The 21,816-nt window shown below is 33.6% G+C and overlaps 1 protein-coding gene across 1 annotated transcript in view; it reads right to left on the bottom strand.

Moving 5' to 3' along the window:
- Nucleotides 1–5,114: 5,114 nt before the first annotated feature.
- Nucleotides 5,115–21,816, bottom strand: part of LOC145332777 (G protein-activated inward rectifier potassium channel 3-like) — a 41,494-nt gene continuing 24,792 nt past the window's right edge. Inside the window, exons 13-21 of the mRNA XM_080177837.1 lie at nucleotides 17,891–17,941; nucleotides 17,069–17,136; nucleotides 15,994–16,108; nucleotides 8,070–8,147; nucleotides 7,245–7,346; nucleotides 6,468–6,566; nucleotides 6,126–6,206; nucleotides 5,449–5,484; nucleotides 5,115–5,257 (exon numbers count right to left, since the gene is read on the bottom strand). Coding sequence (XP_080033963.1) covers nucleotides 5,117–5,257; nucleotides 5,449–5,484; nucleotides 6,126–6,206; nucleotides 6,468–6,566; nucleotides 7,245–7,346; nucleotides 8,070–8,147; nucleotides 15,994–16,108; nucleotides 17,069–17,136; nucleotides 17,891–17,941 — 771 coding nt within the window. The 3' untranslated portion in view covers nucleotides 5,115–5,116. The remainder of the gene's footprint in view (nucleotides 5,258–5,448; nucleotides 5,485–6,125; nucleotides 6,207–6,467; nucleotides 6,567–7,244; nucleotides 7,347–8,069; nucleotides 8,148–15,993; nucleotides 16,109–17,068; nucleotides 17,137–17,890; nucleotides 17,942–21,816) is intronic.

Here is a 21,816-nt window from a genome sequence, read left to right on the forward strand (position 1 = left end):
ACAAAGTAGCTTCAGGACATTTACTTAAGAAAAGTAGCTTCTTAAGAAAAATAGTCTCCAATATGGCCGCAGCGCTTGGCCCCCTAGCCTATAACCTCACCTAACCTAACCTACGTTAGCCTCAGAACATTTATTTAAGAAAAATATCATCAACTGATAATACATAGGTAGTTTAGAATTTCGTGGATTTTGCAAAAAGTGGTTGATAGATTTTTACAATTTTTAATATTGTTTTTACAAGTTTTTGGTTAGGTTAGGGTAGGTTATAGGCCAGGCCCGCGGCTAGGCAGGCCAGGGGGCCGAGCGCTGCGGCCATGACCTTTATTAACAGTGGAGGCTACTTTCCTTAGGAGGCTACTTTGTCCGGAAGCTACTTTGTCCTGAAGCTACTTTGTCCGGAAGCTACTTTGTCCGAAGCTACTTTGTCCAAGATCCATTTATTCTTATGTAAAAGTAACAGTATCTGTGTGTGTTTGTCTGTTCCAAGGGATCTCACTAACCACTGAATCAATATTGTTCTTCTTCACAGTGTAGCCTGGCCCTTGGAAGGTTTATAACTATTTTTCAGGATGGTACCACGACCCCATAAGAGAAATCTCCCTTACTACTAATTCATAATGCTAAAGTTTATCTTATTTGTTAAAAGCGAAGCTTTTCTATAATTAGGGCCGGTCCGTCCGTCCGTAACGGATAGCTTTTTTTTGTTAATTTAGGTATGTTAGAATTGTCCTATCGATTTCAAATTTTGCTTGGTGATTCCTTTAATAGTTAGGTACGATTTAGAAAGTGTAGCAACTCTATAATCATCACCAAAATGTCCGTACGTCCATTTTAAACATGTTGATTTTTTTACTTTTTTAACAACAAATTTTTATGTGATCTAATCATCAGATTAATCTGATCTTTGGTATATTGATTCCTGGGACAAAAAGTATAATGTAATAAGCGAAGCAACTCTATAATCAAGTCCTAAAAATGTAAGTATGTACATAAACATTATCCTGAATCAAGCAGTTTTTCAACAAATTTACTTACAATTTTGCTTTGACTCTTATACATTTATATTATGATTATTCAGTTCTGACACTATACAAGTGTTAATGTCCGTTTGTCCTACCGTTTCAGTGTTTCGCTTTTATGGATGTTGTCATCCATGTTAAGTTTTGCTTTCATGGATGCTGTTATCATTGTTTTTCAATTCCTATTTGTCTACTTTGGCCACTTTTGAAAATAATTGTTATTGTTAATCTATAGTTTCGGTGTCAGAAAAAAAGGCCATTACTAAACAAGAACAGCTTTATCAAGAATTAAATGATCAATTCTACTTTAATGAGTTATTCTCTAATTATAACCATACTCTATTTTATAAAATAGTGATGTTCTTTTGTCTGTAGCTTAAGATTTCGATAACTACTCAAAAGATGATGTTGATAGCTTTTCATAGTTCCCTGGATGGTTTTAGACTAGTATTTAAATTTTAGACTTAGTCTTGGGATAGTTTTAGGCTATTTTTCTGCTTTTCCTTCCCCTTTGAATATAGAGCCGCCGGTATGGATTATAAAGTAGAAAAGTATTTTTGTATGTCTGAAATAACCCGTTAACCTTTAAATAGAGAAGGTTCGCACAGTTTTAGATCATATAATTTTTATTTACAAGGCTTAGGGTGGTTTTAGGCTATTTTTCAGTTAATTTTCTTCCATTAGAACATACTGCCCTTACTTACAGATGAACTTGTAAAGTATAACTGAAAAAGTTAATTTTAGAAAAGCTACCATACATCAATAACAAAAGTAATTTGAGTCTTTTTCTAACAACTCGGGATTTTGGAAAAAGTGAAAATTGGAAACACGGACAAATGTTATTAAATTTAAATCGATTAGATATTCAATTCAAATTTACAGCATATTAAGGTGTGTGCACTAGGTTTTGCCGAGGGGGTATATATGGGGAATTTCAATTTTAATGGGGGTTGACAACACCCCCCCCCCCTCTCTATCTTCACATGTATGATCGTGCAGACACTTTTGTCAACCATGGCCATATGTTATCAAAGCCATAAAGTCCACATAAAAAGTTATTGAATGATTTTTAAGATAACATGTCGAGTTCAATATTATTCCAGCTATAACCAATTTTTAATTAAAGCCTTACTGTCGAAATTAAATTGATTGGTACTTACAATGTTAGCTACGACCTCTTTTGTGTAATACCTTACAGCTTGCGTGAAAATGTCAATTTTATCATTTTGTATAACAATATATCTTTAATATGTCACTCATTGCCTCTTTTTATTATAGTTCTTTGTCGACCAAATGTCAATATAAACCTTTGAATATCTGTCTTTAGCAGAAGCAAAAATTGTACTTTTTATAATTGTTATTATGTGTTCAAATCACCGCTTATATGCGTCAATTCTTGTATAAGTGAGAAACCGTACTGTATGTTATACTAGCGGTTATGCCCCTAGAGGCCTCTAGGGGCATTTTTGGTTGAGGGGAGGTGAAATTTTGTCCCCCCCCCGCCATTTTTAATTTTAGTTTTTAAAAGAAAAGTACAAAAATATGGGAAGTCAATTTTCCTAGAGCTGATTTATCTTGGTAGGGTGGTGGTACCATCCCTAGAAATATTTATACACCTTCCCAGGATCTATAAGAAGATTCATGGAAAAGGAGAACCATATGGGTTCAGCGGTGTTAGGATATACAAAAGTGTCTTAACCTACACCATACCTAATAACTTAGTTTTGAACCATAAGAAACTATGACCTTTTTTATCAATGAATCAAGCGGTTAGAGATACTTCATTACAGTATTATGTTATGTATTTAATGCAGCAAAAAGACATGTAAAAAATCTGATGAAGGTTTCGTGATTTTTATCTAGTATCCTTTTCTTTCTTTTTTATTTTATTATAATTTTTCTGTCCTTTGCTACTTATTGATGTTATCATCCTGAATTCGAACGCGAGACCCATATTAATTTAATAATCACTAGCGACTACGCCCCTATAGTCCTCTAGGGGCACTTGAGGAGGGGAGAGTTAAATTCAATAACCTAATTCTTTTTTTTTTGTGGAGGGGGAGTTAATTTTTTATAGGGGCGATTTCTCTTGGAAAGTTGGTTATACCTTCCCCCAAAAGAGTAGAGACAAACAAAGGTACTGTTACTTTATTATAAGAATTATAGAAAAAAATATTAGTTAGCTAATTTATTTCAAAACTGTCATGATAAAGATATATAAAAAAAACAAGGTCAACAAAATCTACAAAAGCGAAGCCAAACAAATAACAAAACATTGTGACTTAACGTCATTGAAATTTATATCTAAAAAAGTTATTTTTAGTTATTGTTGAAAAGCATTAAATTTACTGCCCTTTAAAATTTAATAGTTACAGAAAATATAATATAAAGTTTAAAATCTATGGGACAATTCTAACTTGCATAAATTAACGGACGGATGGACAAAGCCTAAATGCAGAAAAGCTTCGCTTTTAAAAATACTAACGTATAAAATAATGATATTCAATGTAAAAAAGTTATATCACAATACTTTCTATAATACATAACAAGTAGAAAAATATATAAAATTCATGGCGTTTTCTTTAATACAAGATGTAGAAAAATTTATCAAATTAATGGCTTTTGTTAATAATTATTGCTTAAGATATGTTTCAATTTGGATACAAATATAAAATACAGATAAATCAATTGAACTATTTATAATTTTGGGTATAGTCCCTTTCGCGACATCGCCTCATCGTACATTCCCAATTGCTTTTGATTGGTTAATTTAGTTTAGGTGATTTTCCCGCCGGGTTAGGCAATTGGCCCCGCATGGGCTAGAAATAGGACAAAAGCTACTGTGAAAATACGAGAAAACGCCCCCTAAGAGGCGATATCACGACAGGGACTATACCCATTATTTTTTATACATATATAATTTCAAACATTATAAAAATGATAATATTTGAAATATATTTCTAATTCTAAGTGTTAATATAAAACTATATAAAAAAAAGAGCGTTTTCGTGTGTAAAAATCCGCTAGGAGCAATCAAAAAGCCTTTTATAGTATTCATTCGAATCCGGTGGATAAAAACCGGTTCTCATCCATACGAAAAAAACTATGTCTAGCATCGTATTATATCCAGCTTTCTACGAATATAAAAATGTACAATCATAAGATTAAAACCAGTTTTTTTAGCCGGTGCCGGTTTTTTTTAGTAGGGAAGCTACTCCATAAATCACATTGTCTGTCCATTCGTCAGTAGCTCTATGAATGTGATGTTATTATTATTATTAAGTATGTAATTTTCGTTGTCCGTCGGTCTGACAGTCATGCTACAAATTTTAAATAAAAGGAAAAAAACCGATGTAAGGTTTCGTGATGAAATGTATTGAGATTTTTTCACTTCAATAAATGTATTCTTGACTTAAACAATTACTTTTTAAATATCCTTGTCCGTATACCCATCAACCATTTTTTGTGCTTTGCTACTTACAGATGTTGTCATCCTTGTTTTTATTTACATTTATTTAGGCAAACTTTATATGGCGCATGAACGGGTTGTGTTAATTATAAAGAGACTTCGCTATAAAAAAAATAGAATATGTTGTACTATCAAATATTAATGTTATGGAAAATAAGTTTTCTTTTAATATTCGCCATACTGAAAATTCACATATGTATAACATCGTATACCAGACAATTTTCAACGAATATAAGACAAAAAAATGAAATTATTACCAGTTTTGTTAGCCCTGGCTTCGGACCCTTTTAATCATATAATTTTTATTTTAATATCCGTGTAAAGCTGTCCTTTATACTATGCAATGAATATCTATTCTTGTTCTTTTTAAAAATTGATTTATTTTTCTCGTATTTATTCGAATCCGGTGGAGAGGAACCAGTTCTCATCCATACGAAAAAACTATGTCTAGCATCGTATTATATCCAGCTTTCTACGAATATAAAAATGTACAATCATAAGATTAAAACTAGTTTTTTTTAGCCCGTGCCTTCGGCATCTCGGGGCTAAAAAAATTGTTTTAATTTTATAATTGTACATTTTATATCCGCGGAAAGCTGTTTATAATACGATGCGAGAAATAACTATTCTAGCTTGTTTTTTGATGTTCCAAGCCATTGACAGCTGTGCACGGGTTAACAGGTCTACCGTGCTGCTGTCCCTCCGTCACAATATCCTCAGTCATAGCTGCGTTCGTGTGGGTGTTGTTGTCCTCGGTTACTTTAGTCGCCTGATACAATACTTTAAGTCAAACTTTGTCTTTTTAAAATATTTTTTTTCCTATCACATAAAGTTTGGTTAAATTTGATGAGTGATTGTTTTCTGTTATTTTTCAGTTTGTTATCTGGGGCCTTTTTAAGTTTAATATCCTCGGAAAGCTGTCTATATTACGGTGCTATATAACTATTAAAGTATTTATGCCTGTGTGCTCATAGAATCTACATTTTCTGCTTCTTCCTAGATGTAGACAAATTAAGTTGATTTTTAAAAGCAAAGCTTTTCTATAAATAGGGTCGGTCGGTCCTTCCGTCCGGAACAGTGAGCACTTTTTGTTAATTTAAACATGTTAAAAGTGTCCTATAATCGTTACCAGAAAGTCTGTATGTCGATTATAAAAAAAAACATGCTGATTTTATACTTTTTTGACAACAGATTTTTGTATGATATTAATAGGATTAATATTATCGTATTTATCCGACTTTTTATAATACTAATTCCTATTACAACAAGTTATAATGTTATAACCAAAGCATCTCTATAATCAAGACTTTGAAAGACCATAAGGACGTCCAATCTTTTTTTGATGGGAGTAAAATGAGGTTTTAAAATGATTTTTCTAAGTTATGGCAATGGAAATAGAATAAGTGGATATATTGACGAGGGGAACTTTTCCGTCAAATAAGGTTGCCAATATGGATCCTTTTATTGGTCAGTTCGTTTATACACTAAGAGAGTAGGGGATGATATAAACGGGTTGGATGTTGGGTATCGTTATTTTAGCCAGCTGCCATCACCACTTTATCAGAGTACATGAAAGATTGGTGCAACATCCAAGTAATAATATATCGATTGTTCTGGCTTGAATTTGCAAAAGTCACCTGATAGACCACATTTGTTCCTCTGTATTGGGGAGATACAAGGGTCGAGAATCTAGATACTCTATGCCCTGGCAAACTTAACTAAAAATAAGATAGAAAGATAGTTAGTAAGATATATAATGAGATAGATAGTAAGATAGATAATATGATAGACATCACGTCAATATTAAGTCAAGAATTTTTATCCCATTTAAGATAGGTTAAGATATGAATAAACAAATAAGCCCCCTGTAGGGGTTAGGCATTTATAAAACATATAAGATGGATTAAAATAGGTTAGATGTACACTTTGGCGTTCGTCACTCCTGCGTCTGTCCTAGGATAGGACCTATTAAAACTTACCAGGCTATACTTCTTATTAGTTGGTATTCCATTCATGAGTCCTGTCATCTGTCCTGTTGAGTTTATTGTACTGGTGCTACGCAGTCGGGTTGAGGAACCCTGCAAAAATTGTTCGATACAAATTGCCATTCGGATTTGTATAAGGAGTTTGCAAACTTTGTACGTTAGTTTCCCTTAGAAAGTCTAGTCGAGCATAGGACCCGTTCCTTTTTATTTTGAAATTTTAATAAAAAAAATGGGGGGGGGGGTTTATTGTGCTTTACTTCAGGCTTAGTTAGGTTATATTGTGTACAGGGTGGACCAGAAGGGTTAGGACATTCCAGGTATAAGGCCTTGCAGGGGTAGTGCTCCTTGCGGGTGTTGGGCATAGGCATTAGCAATTTACTTTAAAATAACACTTTTAGTCAACACAAAAATGTTGTAGGATTAGGAGCCTATGAAGATTACAAATAGCTAATTTTAATGTGTGGCTTAGGGAAAAAATTTCCATGGAAAAAGTTTCAGCTGCAGAATAATAAAATATGTTGATTCATGGAATAAGATTCGACTTTAGGTTTTCATATTTTTGGCAGCTATTTATAAACTATATATATTAGTTTAAAAAGAGAAAATAAATGTGTTTTTTTATTGTGGTAGGGGGTATGATTTTTCCACGGTTGATTTTCCTTTGGACTTTAAAAAAAACCTTTTTTTGACTATTAAGACGCTCCATTGTAAACAGAACAATATTGGGTCCGGAGTTATCCAAATATCCTGTTACGCTTATACAAGGATTACCTTAAAAGATTTCAAGTCATTCATTTGTCTAGCTGAACACCTTGGGGTTGTGTTGTCCTTGGTTACTTGGTTCATACTTGACATATCAACAGCATATACACCCTGTAATTATATATATTATATCTTGGGGTTGTGTTGTCCTTGGTTACTTGGTTCATACTCGACATATCAACAGCATATACACCCTGTAATTATATATATTATATCTTGGGGTTGTGTTGTCCTTGGTTACTTGGTTCATACTCGACATATCAACAGCATATACACCCTGTAATTATATATATTATATCTTGGGGTTGTGTTGTCCTTGGTTACTTGGTTCATACTCGACATATCAACAGCATATACACCCTGTAATTATTTAAATTACATTACTTTTTTTGTTTATTATTGTCCTTGTTTAATGAATTTAGCCAATGCTATTGCTCAAGTGAAATAGGAAACCATTTATTAATCAACATCAAGGCTTTTTAAAGACGTCATACAAAACAAATGACCAATTATAGGCCAATTCACAGAATAAATTTTTAATGACAAGCCAGTATACATTTTAATTGACCAATAGTAGGCCAGTATGACGACATTTTTCATAGGCATTATAAGAAGCTTTATCAACATCTCATTCTATATAAATTTGTCTTTGACTTTGGTATGGTTTAAAAAAGACATAATAACAATATGAATCCTCTATTGCCCTATCCATGAATATCTAGCCATTTCCAACAATTATTTCTAATCAACAAAATATGCAGGTAAATAGCTAAATAACTTGCTTTGCATCAAACTTGTTTGACAGTCAAAATGCATAGAAAAGGATTACTATACCTTATGTTTAGCATAGCTGACCATATTTTCAAACCTGTGACCCCACAGTATCTCATTGGGCATGTATGAGGACCTAGCCTGAAATAAATAATCAAAATAATTTAGCTAAAATATTGAGGGAAATTCGTAGTATTTAATAAACATAACCGCTAGTATTTTATTTACTACTAGCGGTTACGCCCCCCTAGAGCCTCTAGGGGCACCTGAGGAGGGGAAAGTCGAATTTGATAACCCAATTTCTTATTTTAGATTTTAAAAGAAAAAGTAAACAAAAATTTTTGGTAAGGGGATTTTTTTTCAAGGGGGTGGTAGTTTTTTTCTAGGGGCGATTTCTCTTAGGGTGGGTGGTGGTACCATCCCTCAAAATAGTTATAAACCTTCCCGGCACCTATGAGAAACTACTCTGTTAAGGAGAACCCGATCGGTTCAGTGGTTAGCAAGAACCTTCGGTACAAACAAACTTACAGACAAACAGACAAACATCTTTTTACTTTATTGTAAGGATAAACAGATTTAATATTTAGCTGTCTCTGTTGTATAGAAAAGAAGGAGACATTGGACTGTAAATTGATTGGGTGGTGCAAAGTAACAATTTCCAAACTTTTATACTAAACAATTTAATCTACATAATGGGTAAAATAATTTGGGATAACTTATATTTCTTGTCCGTTGTCATTTCCCTTAGGATCACGGAGACTTGAAATTTAAAAATAGAAAATAGTTAGTTTTTCTGTTTGGTTTGACTTTAGGTCAGAAATAATTCTTAAAAAAGACAGTTAAAAAATATATTAGAGTGATAGATAGAAATAAGATATCAAGATAGATAGAAAAATATATATAGATAGAAAATAAGATAGATAGAAAGAAAGATAAATAGAAAGATAGATAGAAAGATATATAGAAAGATAGATAGAACAAGGATGACAACATCCATAAAAGCGAAGCACTGAAACGGTAGGACAAACGGACATTAACACTTGTATAGTATCTGAACTGAATAATCAGAATTTTAAAGTTTAAGAGTCGAAGCAAAATTGTAAATAAATTAGTTGAAAAACTGCTTAAAGAAGGATAATGTTTATGGACATACTTACATTTTTGGACTTGATTATAGAGATGCTTCGCTTATAATATTGTTCTTTGTTGTCCCAGGAATCAATATACCAAAAATCAGATCAAACGGATAATTAGAACACTTGAAAATTTGTTGTTAAAAAAGTAGAAAAATCAACATGTTTAAATGGGACGTACGGACATTCTGGTAATGATTATAGAGTTGCTACGCTTTCTAAATCGTACCCAACTACTACAGGAATCATCATGCAAAGTTTGAAATCGATAGGACAATTCTAACATGCCTAAATTAACGAATAAAAGCTATCTATCTCGGACGGACGGACGGACGTACGGACGGACGGACGTACGGACGGACGGACCAACCCTAATTATAGAAAAGCTTCGCTTTTAAAAATAGATAAAAAGATTGATAGAAAGATAGATAAAATGATATATACAAAGATAGATAGATAACTAGAAGGATAGATATTAGGTCAGGATAGATAGATAAAATATATATAGAAAAATAGATAGAAAGATATATAGATAGAAAGATAGTGTTTCGGTATGTATTTCTTGTATTCCCTGGCAAGTTCGAACCCATTATTCCCTGTTTCCTTACACCAAATTTCCTAGAGAATGAGTGTGTTACGCGGCATTCCTAACTATCTCCGCGCGGCGCGTGGCTTGTAAACAGACAAAAGAAACGCCCACTTTTCCTTTGATTAGTCCCACGTGAAGAGCTACGTGATTGAAAATAATGTATTGCTTGAATATACATGTGCTCTGATGTGTGGAATATCTCAAATAAGCCTTCTGCTTAGTTTGACATCATAATGTGGTAAGAATTTATCTTTAATTCTTAATATTAAGTGTAGTATGGTATATTTTTACGAAGAAATTTAAAACATTAATTTTTCAACAAATAGACCATTTAACTGCTAACTTTTGACATACGAATATTTTCCTTAATTTTATTGATCATTTGAATCTAAAATTATCAATTTCTGATGCTATTTAATATGTTTCGTGCCAATTTAAAGTTTTTTAGAAATTTTATATTTTTAATTAAATTGAAATCACGCAACCTCGATCTACAAAAATAATAAACCATTAATATTATGTAATTAATTTTTATATTTTTGTTTTAGATTCACTGTTTTCATGGTAATAAATACACATTTGTAAACTTCACATGTTGGTCATTCGGAGGGCTTGAGATTAAGATTTCGAGAACGGCTAGGATAGCGTTCCGAAACAATGAAAACAAGACAGAACAGATGCAGCTAAGAACATTCTGTGAAGTTTTGTGAATGTGTTGGTTGTGATACCTTACCACACATTATTATTATAGTCATAATCAGTACAGTTAACTTTAGTGACAATTATGGGTCCTAAAAAGAATAAAGGTGAACAATTGAGTAAGCGGCTGCGTCCAGCCGTTGATGCCCTAACCAGTGAGCTAAATAGAGTGATGAAGTTGGTCAGTGATACTTCAGAACTTAATGTTAGACATCTCACTAAGGAATCAATCCTTGTCCATGACAAGTTCGAGACATTTGACAGCATCATGGTCGGTTTTAGCAAGCTTGGTTTGAGAATCCAAGAGCTTGATGAGTTTAGTGACATTTATTCTGATATAGTTACTGTACAAAAAGACTATAGTGCCTTGAAAGACGCTCTTGATGCTATAGAAGAGCTTAGTGACATTCAAAGTGTTGTTGATGTTGTTGGTGATAATTTGCCTAACCATCAGGCTGAACTTTATGATCGATGTTTGAAGATTGTGAAAGTTATTAAAGGGCCATACTTTCCCTTGCCTGATGCAATTATAAACACTTTGTCTGCTTTGATGAAACGTCTGGCTGAGGTTAAGCTTGAACCTGTGAAGCCACCCATGACGACGGTGGGTGCCTCGACAGCATCGCCATTTGTGTCACCGTTTGGCACACCACAGTTCGTCGCCGGTTCTATGTTCACGCCAGGATATATGAATCGTGTCGACGAACGTCTTCTTCCATCCTTCGACGGCCTGGAAGCTTCCTATGTAAGTTTCAAAGACACTTTTAAAAAGCTTACTGTAGGACAAGACCCGTCGTATTTACAGTTATTGTTGAGCAGTGAAAAGGTTTGTAAAAATAAAGAGCTGAGACTCCAGTTAATTCAGATTCAATCGCATGAATCTCAGTGGGCCTACCTTGACGCACGTTTTAAGTCCAAAACACGTCAGATGCTCTGCCTTTTCAACCAATGGGAGAAGAAGTCTAAACCGTCGGACTCCAACCAGATTGTGACTGTGTTAGCAGAGTTTGGCGGAGCAGTTAGCCAGCTGGAGCAGCTGACTAAAGATGATGAAGATGATGAAGTTACCACTAGCCAGTGGTTGACTGTGATACTTCTTGAGATGTTATCCAAGAAGTTGCCACGTGATTTTCAAGATAAGCTCAATTTATCATTGGGCTCGATGGATGTCCCAAACGTCCCAAAGCTGTTAAAGATTATTGAAGAACAGCGTGGCGCCATTTTAATGAGGTGCTCGACTGATATGGACACCCCCTCTAAGAAGAAAGGTAACCCTGCGACAGCCGCTACCCCCGTAGGTAAACCTGGTAAATCTAAGATGAAACAGTCATGTTTTGTTAATGGCTGTAATGAGATGCACTTACTTTACAAGTGCCCAAAATTTCATGACCTGTCAGTGCCAGACAGGAAGAGTATTGTGGAGAGTGCTGGATGCTGTTGGATTTGTTTGCAAAAAGGGCATAAATCTGTGGATTGCCCGAAGGCAGATGTAATAGGCGGCTGCAAAGTGGACAATTGTGGTCAGGCCCATAACAACCTTGTGCATGAGAGTGTTGATATGGCTGCTGCCGTCTATGAAGTACATACTTCCCCTGAGGCGAACCTAATGTTAATGTTACAACAATTAGACGTCGTTGACATTAATCGCCAGAAGGTCCCAGTGAACGCCATGTGGGACACTGGTTTAACTACCACAATGGTAACCCAGTCACTTGTTAATAAACTTCAGTTACCTTTTACTGGACGTTCAGCAAGAATTTCTCTAGCTGACGGTGAAGTTAAATGTTTCCCGACGGTCAAGCTATGTTTAGTTGATCGACACAATAATTATCACATGTTAGAACCTGTGGTAGTGCCTCTCATTGGTCGAAAAGAGGCGATCTGCTCCATAAATCCTGTGGAGGCAGCTGTTTTGTTTGATATGAAACCTGAAGATTTTACTTTGGTTGATGGGCAGGTTGATTTGCTCGTAGGGCACCTGCACCCATCGATGTTTCCCTACTCTGTACGTTCAGTAGGAGAAACCATGCTTTACTCCAGCCTGTTTGGATCTGGATATTTTGCTGTTAGTGCTAATGGTTTAGCAAAGAGTAGGTATGTTGTCTGCTCAGATGTTCAGCCGCAGCCGACTGTTGGTGCTGCTTGTGATGCTATTATTGAACCTGTTGGTTCTGCTTGTAACGCGGCTGATGAACCTTTTGGTTCTGCTAGTGCTGCAGCCGTTAACAACCTGGCTACGGCGGGTGTTGCCGTGGTTATTACTGATAATGATGTTAGTTGTGCTGCAGTTATTCCTGATGATATTGGTAACGATACTGTAGTCGTTGATAACTTTGTTACGGCGGGTGTTGAGCCGCTGAATGATTCGGTTCCAGCCGGACAAGAGCCGACGGGAGTTTCGGTTCCGGCTGGACAAGAGCCGATCAGAGTTTTGGTTCCAGCTGGACAAGAGCCGACGGGAGTTTCGGTTCCAGCTGGGCAAGAGCCGATAAGAAATTCGGTCTCGGCCGGACAAGAGCCGACGGGAGTTTCGGTTCCGGCCGGACAAAAGCCAGTAGATGATTCTAAGTTTTATGACAGCCACACTTTTATTACGTGCCCTGGTGGTGTTATGAATCAAGAATCGACTTGGTTGCTGCCAAGCTGGCCGCCCGACGCAGGGTAAGAGGCCTGCCAATGGCGGGTGGAAATATGGCGGGTGTTGCCGCCAGAAAGTCATTGAAATTTTTCAAACCACACATATCTAATCCACAACATAAACTATTTATGTGACAATGATCTTTAAAGAAAAAATATTGCAAGTTTTATGTTGAGCTTGTGAAAGGAACCTAAGTCGGTTCTGTAAAGAATAAGTATTCATTATTCAACTAATTTTTATTGTTCATACCTAAGCACAAAAATTCTACAAAACTGTTTAGACTTTTAAAGCAGATTTTAAAAAGATTTTGTTTCTTTAAGTATGATTTTGAAAAGCAAAAGTTCGTGTATATTAACTACCAAATGATTTTTGCAGAATAAAAATACCTCGAAAAATGTATTTTTTATGGTTCACGTCTACCTAAAAAATGTTATTTCTCAGATTCTCATATGAAATAATGCATTAAAGTAAAGAACACAACATGTAATATTATTATGATAATGTTTAAAATATTCCTCATTATTATTTTAAAAGATTATCGCAAAAAATCAAGATATTTGTTTAAATTTGTAAGCAAATCAAAGATTTTCTTTCATTCTGGAGGCAGAGATTCTTAACAATTCATGTACAAAAGTTTTTTTTTGTTCACTCCGGGAGCTGGGATTCCTATTAATCCACGCGTAAAGATTTTTTTTCATTCCGAGAGCAGAGATTCGTAGTAATATACGTACCTAGCGGTTTCGGACAATTTTAAACCTTGAGAAAATACTTTAGCAATTATTTTCCTAAGTATATATTTTTCGTTCATGTTTAAGCATTTATAATAACGAACGCGATGTATGGTATTATTAAAATATTGATTATTATTTTATCTGAATGCCACAGAATTAATTTAAGATAAATTATGCATATTTTAAATTAACTCTACCTTCATTTTTATCGTATATATTAAAATACTGCTTCAATGTATTTATTTTTTGTAAAAAGAAATTAACCATTTCTTAAGATTATAAGTAACGCAAATTTTGATACAATTTCGTTTAAACTTTCAGATCGATGCAAGATTTTTTTTCATTTGAAATGCAAACTTAAGTTTTTTACACGTTTACGCAAGTTTTTTCAATGATTTAAGTCTTTTCGGGACCAGGGATTTTTTTCGCAGAAAATTTCCTAGGTACCTGCACAGATATAAACATTTTTATCCTTGTTCGATTGAAATTTGATATGATAAGAAATTAACAAAATGAGAGTTTTACATCATTTAAATATTTCTTTATGATTTATTATAATCACATGAATAATTTAATAAAACATGCATATTAAAATTATTACTATTTACCTTTGAACTGATGTACCTAAAGAGAAATTGCAGATTCAGCATTTTAAAGTTCTTTTCTTATATTGAGCTTTTGTTTTATTTTGGTAATTTAATTTGCATATTTCAATTGCAATTTTATTTTACGCAATTTTGATTCACGAAGATTTAAAATTATGAAATTTTAATTTTCCGATGTTTGATGATTTTTACGGTCATATTTATTTAGATTTAAGTATCTATTTTATTAAAACATGTTAGATTTAAGGATCTTACCTATCTTATCTTAAAAATGTTTAGATGTAAGCCCGAGTATTTTTCCGCTGGAAACAATGCTAATTATTGAGAAGTTTTTTATGAAATTCTACTTTTCTTTTCTAGCAAAAAGATTTAGTAGAAAAAATGTCATTATTTAATCTTTCTTTCTTTTGATGAAAAAAGTTTGAGTTGATTATTTAATTATCGATGCGATTTTTAGTATAAAAATCATTTACCTATTTTATTATGTAGGTGCCTAATTGAAGTTTAGGTACTATTGATTAATTCATGTATTCGCAATTACATGGTCTGTAATTCTAATTTTATTGAGATTATGAGGCCATGATATAATGAGATGTGTGAGTGGTAAATGTGCAATTCATGTATATTGAATGCTTTTCCCATTCCTTATTCCTATCCTTATGTGGTAGTGGACTCGGTTTGAGTTATTGTGGTATTCGCGAGTTACCATAATTAATTTTAGGCCTTATGGCCATAACATTTTAAACTCTTGTGGTTTATGTGTTGTGAGATTGTGATTTTGTGGACACTGTCTGCACGCATATTGCAAAGATGAGGTATTGTGTTCGATTCCCAGTGAATAGACGGGTGTGTTTCGGTATGTATTTCTTGTATTCCCTGGCAAGTTCGAACCCATTATTCCCTGTTTCCTTACACCAAATTTCCTAGAGAATGAGTGTGTTACGCGGCATTCCTAACTATCTCCGCGCGGCGCGTGGCTTGTAAACAGACAAAAGAAACGCCCACTTTTCCTTTGATTAGTCCCACGTGAAGAGCTACGTGATTGAAAATAATGTATTGCTTGAATATACATGTGCTCCGATGTGTGGAATATCTCAAATAAGCCTTCTGCTTAGTTTGACATCATAATGTGGTAAGAATTTATCTTTAATTCTTAATATTAAGTGTAGTATGGTATATTTTTACGAAGAAATTTAAAACATTAATTTTTCAACAAATAGACCATTTAACTGCTAACTTTTGACATACGAATATTTTCCTTAATTTTATTGATCATTTGAATCTAAAATTATCAATTTCTGATGCTATTTAATATGTTTCGTGCCAATTTAAAGTTTTTTAGAAATTTTATATTTTTAATTAAATTGAAATCACGCAACCTCGATCTACAAAAATAATAAACCATTAATATTATGTAATTAATTTTTATATTTTTGTTTTAGATTCACTGTTTTCATGGTAATAAATACACATTTGTAAACTTCACATGTTGGTCATTCGGAGGGCTTGAGATTAAGATTTCGAGAACGGCTAGGATAGCGTTCCGAAACAGATAGATATATTATAAGATATCAAGATAGATATTTAGATACCTGAACAGAATTTCCAGTGGGCTCCACAATACCCTCCAAAGTGACAATTATTTCAAACTTGGAATTAAGAATTTCTCTGGGCCCAAGTTTCCACAGAGGACTCTTCTTATCAATTCTAAATCAAACAAGAGCTGGATCTTTAAATCATTTTAGTGGTGAGCCAGATCGGGGTGCGCCGAATTTTTGCCAATCACAGCGCGGCATTTCATAAAATGCTGTGCTCTCATTGGTGGAAAGTTGGCTTACCTCGATCTGGCTCACCACTAAAATGATTTAAAGATACAGCTAAGGATGACAACTTGAATAAAAGTGAACATCAACAAATCAGATAAAAGAGAAATTGTCAATCCTCATACTGAAGTAACAAGATGTTTGTCTGTTTGTCTGTGTGTCTGTACCGAAGGATCTCGCTAACCGCTGAACCGATCGGGTTCTTCTTAACAGGGTATATTCTCATAGGTCCTGGGAAGGTTTTTAACTATTTTGGGGGAGGGTACCACCACCCTCCCAAGAATTTTTTTTTTTACGTTTCTTGATTTTAGAAAGGAAGTTTAACATAAACATAAACGTCAAACGCAATATAGACATATTTTAAATATAAAATAAACATTAAAAGTGCCACTAGAGGCCTCTGGGGGCGTATTAAAGATCCTAGGTGGTTTATTTAAGAGAGTGTTACCCCACACTCTTCAGAAATTGTCCCTAGAAAAAATATACTCCCCTTCAAAAAAAAAAAGCTTACATCTTTTTTTACTAAAATTTTAATTTTGAAAGTCAATTTCTCTCCCCTCTTTTCCATCAAGTGCTAGCTGTAGGGGCGTTGCCACTAGTTGAAAAAATAAGGTACACAAATAATATATATTTATCGCATCGTATTGTAGACAGCTTTCCGAGGGTATTAAAGTATAAAATTATGAGAATAAAACATTTCTATTAGCTCTGCGGGACGGAAGGCCCTGGCTTATAGTAATATTCGTGGAAAATTTTAAATACATAATTTTTAAATATGGCGGAAAACCGGTTTTAATCCAGCGGATATTAATCGGTTTGGAAGCCATACTGGAAATGAAATTACTTGTGCCCATAAGTTACTGGCCAGATTAGGAAAGACTTGTCTCCTTCTCCATCCAACTGGGATCCAATCTAAGATAGATAATCCTTATAATAAAATAACAGGATGTTTGTCTGTCTGTACCGAAGGATATCGCTAACCGCTAAACCGATCGGGTTCTCCTTAACAGGGTAGTTTCCCATAGGTCCCGGTAAGGTTTATAACTATTTTGGGTGAGAAATCACAAAAAATCGAGAAAAAAAAAAATATTTAATACGTTCTTTGAGGGAAACCGATAATAGATGTTTTTAAAGTCGAAGCTTTTCTATAATTAGGGTCGGTCCGTCCGTCCGTAACGGATAGCTTTTTTCGCTAATTTAGGCATGTTAGAATTGTCCTATTGATTTCAAACTTTGCATGGTAATTCCTGTAGTAGTTAGGTACGATTTAGAAAGCGTAGCAACTCTATAATCATTACCAGAATGTCCGTACGTCCATTTTAAACATGTTGATTTTTTTACTTTTTTAACAACAAATTTTTATGTGATCTAATAATCCGATTTATCTGATTTTTGGTATACTGATTCCTGGGACAACAAAGTGCAATATTATAAGCGAAGCAACTCTATAATAAAGTCCTAAAAATGTAAGAGTGTCTATAAACATTAAGCTGTAAAGCAGTTTTTCAACAATTTTACATACAATTTTGCTTCGACATTTATACATTTATATTCTGATTATTCAGTTCTGACACTATACAAATGTTAGTGTCCGTTTGTCCTACCGTTTCAGTGCTTCGCTTTTATCGATGCTGTCATCCTTGTTGTATTTAATTGAATTAATAACCTGTAATTCTTCTTGATGGAAGTGTATACTCTCTCCCTCCTTTGTATAGGCCTAGAAAAACATAAAATTAAATATTTATTAATAAACAATAAATCAAATTATAAAAGATAAACTTGCTTGTGATATATTTGTCCAAAATAGCCTTAAAACTTACAAATAGGTTTTTTTAACCAGGCGTGCCTCGTTCAGCACAGAAACGGTTGTTGACAAAGGAGTGCCAAACTAAACCACGCGGTGGGGGCTTGATTTAAATGTGTAGTATACTCCTTTTGTTAAACTTAATTTAGGGTTTCTTATATAATTGCAACGTAGTTATAAGACTTTGGGTAGCAATAAAATGAGACGTTGGGTACACCTCTAACTGAACCGATTTTTGATTAGTCAACGGATCTAAATTTGTCTCGGACAGGATATAATTAAAAGCCTAAATCGGCCAAGGAATAGCGGAAAACGATATTTTTATACTTAAAATTTAAAATAAAGGGCTAAATGAGTGATTGCGTCTTTCTCTTTTTATCGACAGACGCACTTGGATATATTATTTTCATAATGAATGATATGTATTTCCGATTTTAACGTCAGCTTATGTGTAAATTTGGTGAGCTATATTATTGAATAGCGTTGTTAAGATTGGATGGAAGAATTTTGTAATGAAAGCAAAAGTGGGGTAGAGGATAAGGGATGGGGTAGAACGGGTTATCAAAAAACCAAAATTTCTTGCCAGTGGAACAAATTCCACCACAGAAACACCCTTTCTTATTATTTTAAAATAGGTTGATGAAAATTAGAGAGAGAGAGGGGGGGGGGGGTTAGATATTTTTTTGTATATTTCTTCAGGTCAGGTTAGTTCAAGTTAGGTTGTATTTGTAACGGGTGCGTTGTTCCGTAGGATAAGGGTTTATGTATAGAGAAAAAAAAATTTCTCCCTTCAATCAATTTGAAAGATAAAGATAAAGAAATCACGAAACCTTTTTTTGGGGTTTAGAAATTATATAAGCTTTTGACTTATTAAGTACACATTTATATAAAAAAAAATATGTTTTTATAATAATGCAAAATTTTTATAGAAGCATTTTTACACTTGGGCAAAAAATGGTTAATTTTAAAAGAGCCAAAAAGTGTTTTATAATATGACTATAAAGTATACATGTTTTTATATAAAGTAGTATGATAAAACACTTATGCTTAAGATTTTGATAACTACTGAACTGATTGAGTTCTCCCGTTTAGAGAATCTTCACATAGAATGGTTTTAGACTATTTAAACTTTAAGATTTAAGTCTTGGAATGGTTTTAAGCTATTTTTTCAATCTTCCAATTCAGAGCATTTAGGTGCTAGGGGCGTAGCCTCTAGTATTAAGTAAATTAGGGAGGTTCTTTAGATTGTCAGTTAATATCTAATCTCGCTAACCACTGAATCTTTGATTTATCCATTTTAGTGAATCTTCGTATAGATTCCGGGATGGTTTTACACTATTTTATATAAAGATTTTAGTCGAGCTAGTTTCAAGCTATTTTAATGCCACCACTCTACTAGATTTTATGTGCACAACCTCTAGTGTGATATAATTCTGCATCTGCATGGATCGAAAGGGATAACCCAATGATCGATTAATTAATGTACATTCCCAATAATAATACACAAAACTATCCCTTTTATATATCACAAATAGTGGTTAAAAGTTTTTACACTCAATCTAATGAACTATTTAATCAAAACTTATTATAAAAGTCCCAAAAGTAGCTGAACCAACAAATAAGAAACGTTATTTAAAAACTTTGGGGGCTTATGTAATAAACATACCAATATCCCCTCCCTCTCTGATAATTCTGCTGTTTGTTTGCTTGGTGCACAAATTCCAGGGAGGGAGGGGACATTGAGATATTTATTACACTAGTATCCAAAGTTTTATGATATTTTTTTCTTATTTGTTGGCTTAACATTCTAGGTGACTTTCTTTTAATTTTGATTGGTTGGTTCATTTAAATGAGTGTTCAAACGTTTCAACCACTAATTGTAATCTACAGAAGGGGTACTTTTGTGTATCGCCAATGGGGATGTACATCAATTTATTAGTCATTGTCTTATCCCTTTAGACCCCTGACAAATATTCTGGTTTTTAAAGTCTCGTCTTTGTGGTGTTTTTACACTCTCGGGAAAATTTGATAATAGTTAAATATATCATCTTATTATAGACAGCTTTCCACGGGTTTTAAAAATTAATAGACTAAAACCAGTTTTGTTAGCCCCGATGGGCAGAAGGCCTGGGCTATAAAAATAGGTATTCATATAATGATTTTTAATTTAAGGTTCGTGGAAAATTGTCCGCAATACAATGCTTTACATGATTTTCAGTCTGGCTGAGAACCGGTTCTAATTTAGCTGACATTAATAAGTTTTGAAGGCATTCTGGAAATTAATATGTAATATTGAGGGGAGTAAATAACATCCCCAATGCTAATAAACAAATTTACCCTTTTTATATAAAAATTATGGTTGAAAAGCTTGGGCACTGCTAGTTTGAATAAACCAATCAAAATTTGATTAAAGTTCCAAAAGCTTTAAGGCACACCAACGAAAGGTACCATGAAAGATTACAGTCCTCTACCCCCCCCCCCTTTCTACATACATATGTATTTAATAACAGATGTATATACAGATAACTGCCTTCACACCTTTTCCGATAACCTTCTTCGTCTGCTAGCATATTGTTTTCTGCTACTTGGCTGTGTTAATGTCCGCGACACCATTGGTTAATTTTCAAAGACCAATTGAAAGTTGGCATTGAGTCATTGTGATTTACAGGAAATGCAGTTGTTATCTAACTCTCTAGTGTTTTATATTTAATTGCTGCATTTTATTTTGATGTTTTGTACGCACATAAATTGTTAATTCTTGATAAATATTTTATCTGATCACAAGTCAAAATTCAATTACTTATATCTTGGTAAAGATTCACAAATATTTATATTTTAAAGTAACAGGATGTTTTTCTGTCTATCTATCTATCTATTATCGTTATGAACAACTCATAGCCCTGGCATGTGCCTCTAGCAGATGTGAAGACCTTATATTACTAACTCTATCTATCTATCTACACCTATCTATCTATCTACCTTATGCACAAATATAGCCCTGGCATGTACCTCTAGCAGATGTGAAGACCTCATATTACCAACTCTATCTATCTATCTATCTATCTATCTATCTATCTATCTATCTATCTTCTATCTTTCTATATATCTATCTATCTATCTATCTATCTATCTATCTATCTATCTATCTATCTATCTATCTATCTATCTATCTATCTATCTATCTATCTATCTATCTATCTATCTATCTATCTATCTATCTATCTATCTATCTATCTATCTATCTATCTATCTATCTATCTATCTATCTATCTATCTATCTATCTATCTATCTACCTATCTATCTATCTATCTATCTATCTATCTATCTATCTATATATCTACCTTATGCACAAATATAGCCCTGGCATGTGCCTCTAGCAGATGTGAAGACCTCATATTACCAACTCTATCTATCTATCTATCTATCTATCTATCTATCTATCTATCTATCTTCTATCTTTCTATATATCTATCTATCTATCTATCTATCTATCTATCTATCTATCTATCTATCTATCTTCTATCTTTCTATATATCTATCTATCTATCTATCTATCTATCTATCTATCTATCTATCTATCTATCTATCTATCTATCTATCTATCTATCTATCTATCTATCTATCTATCTATCTATCTATCTATCTATCTATCTATCTATCTATCTATCTATCTATCTATCTATCTATCTATCTATCTATCTATCTATCTATCTATCTATATATCTACCTTATGAACAAATATAGCCCTGGCATGTGCCTCTAGCAGATGTGAAGACCTCATATTACT

Source organism: Acartia tonsa, chromosome 11 (genome assembly GCF_053477335.1).
Source record: "Acartia tonsa isolate MP-2025a chromosome 11, ASM5347733v1, whole genome shotgun sequence".
NCBI lineage: Eukaryota > Metazoa > Arthropoda > Copepoda > Calanoida > Acartiidae > Acartia > Acartia tonsa.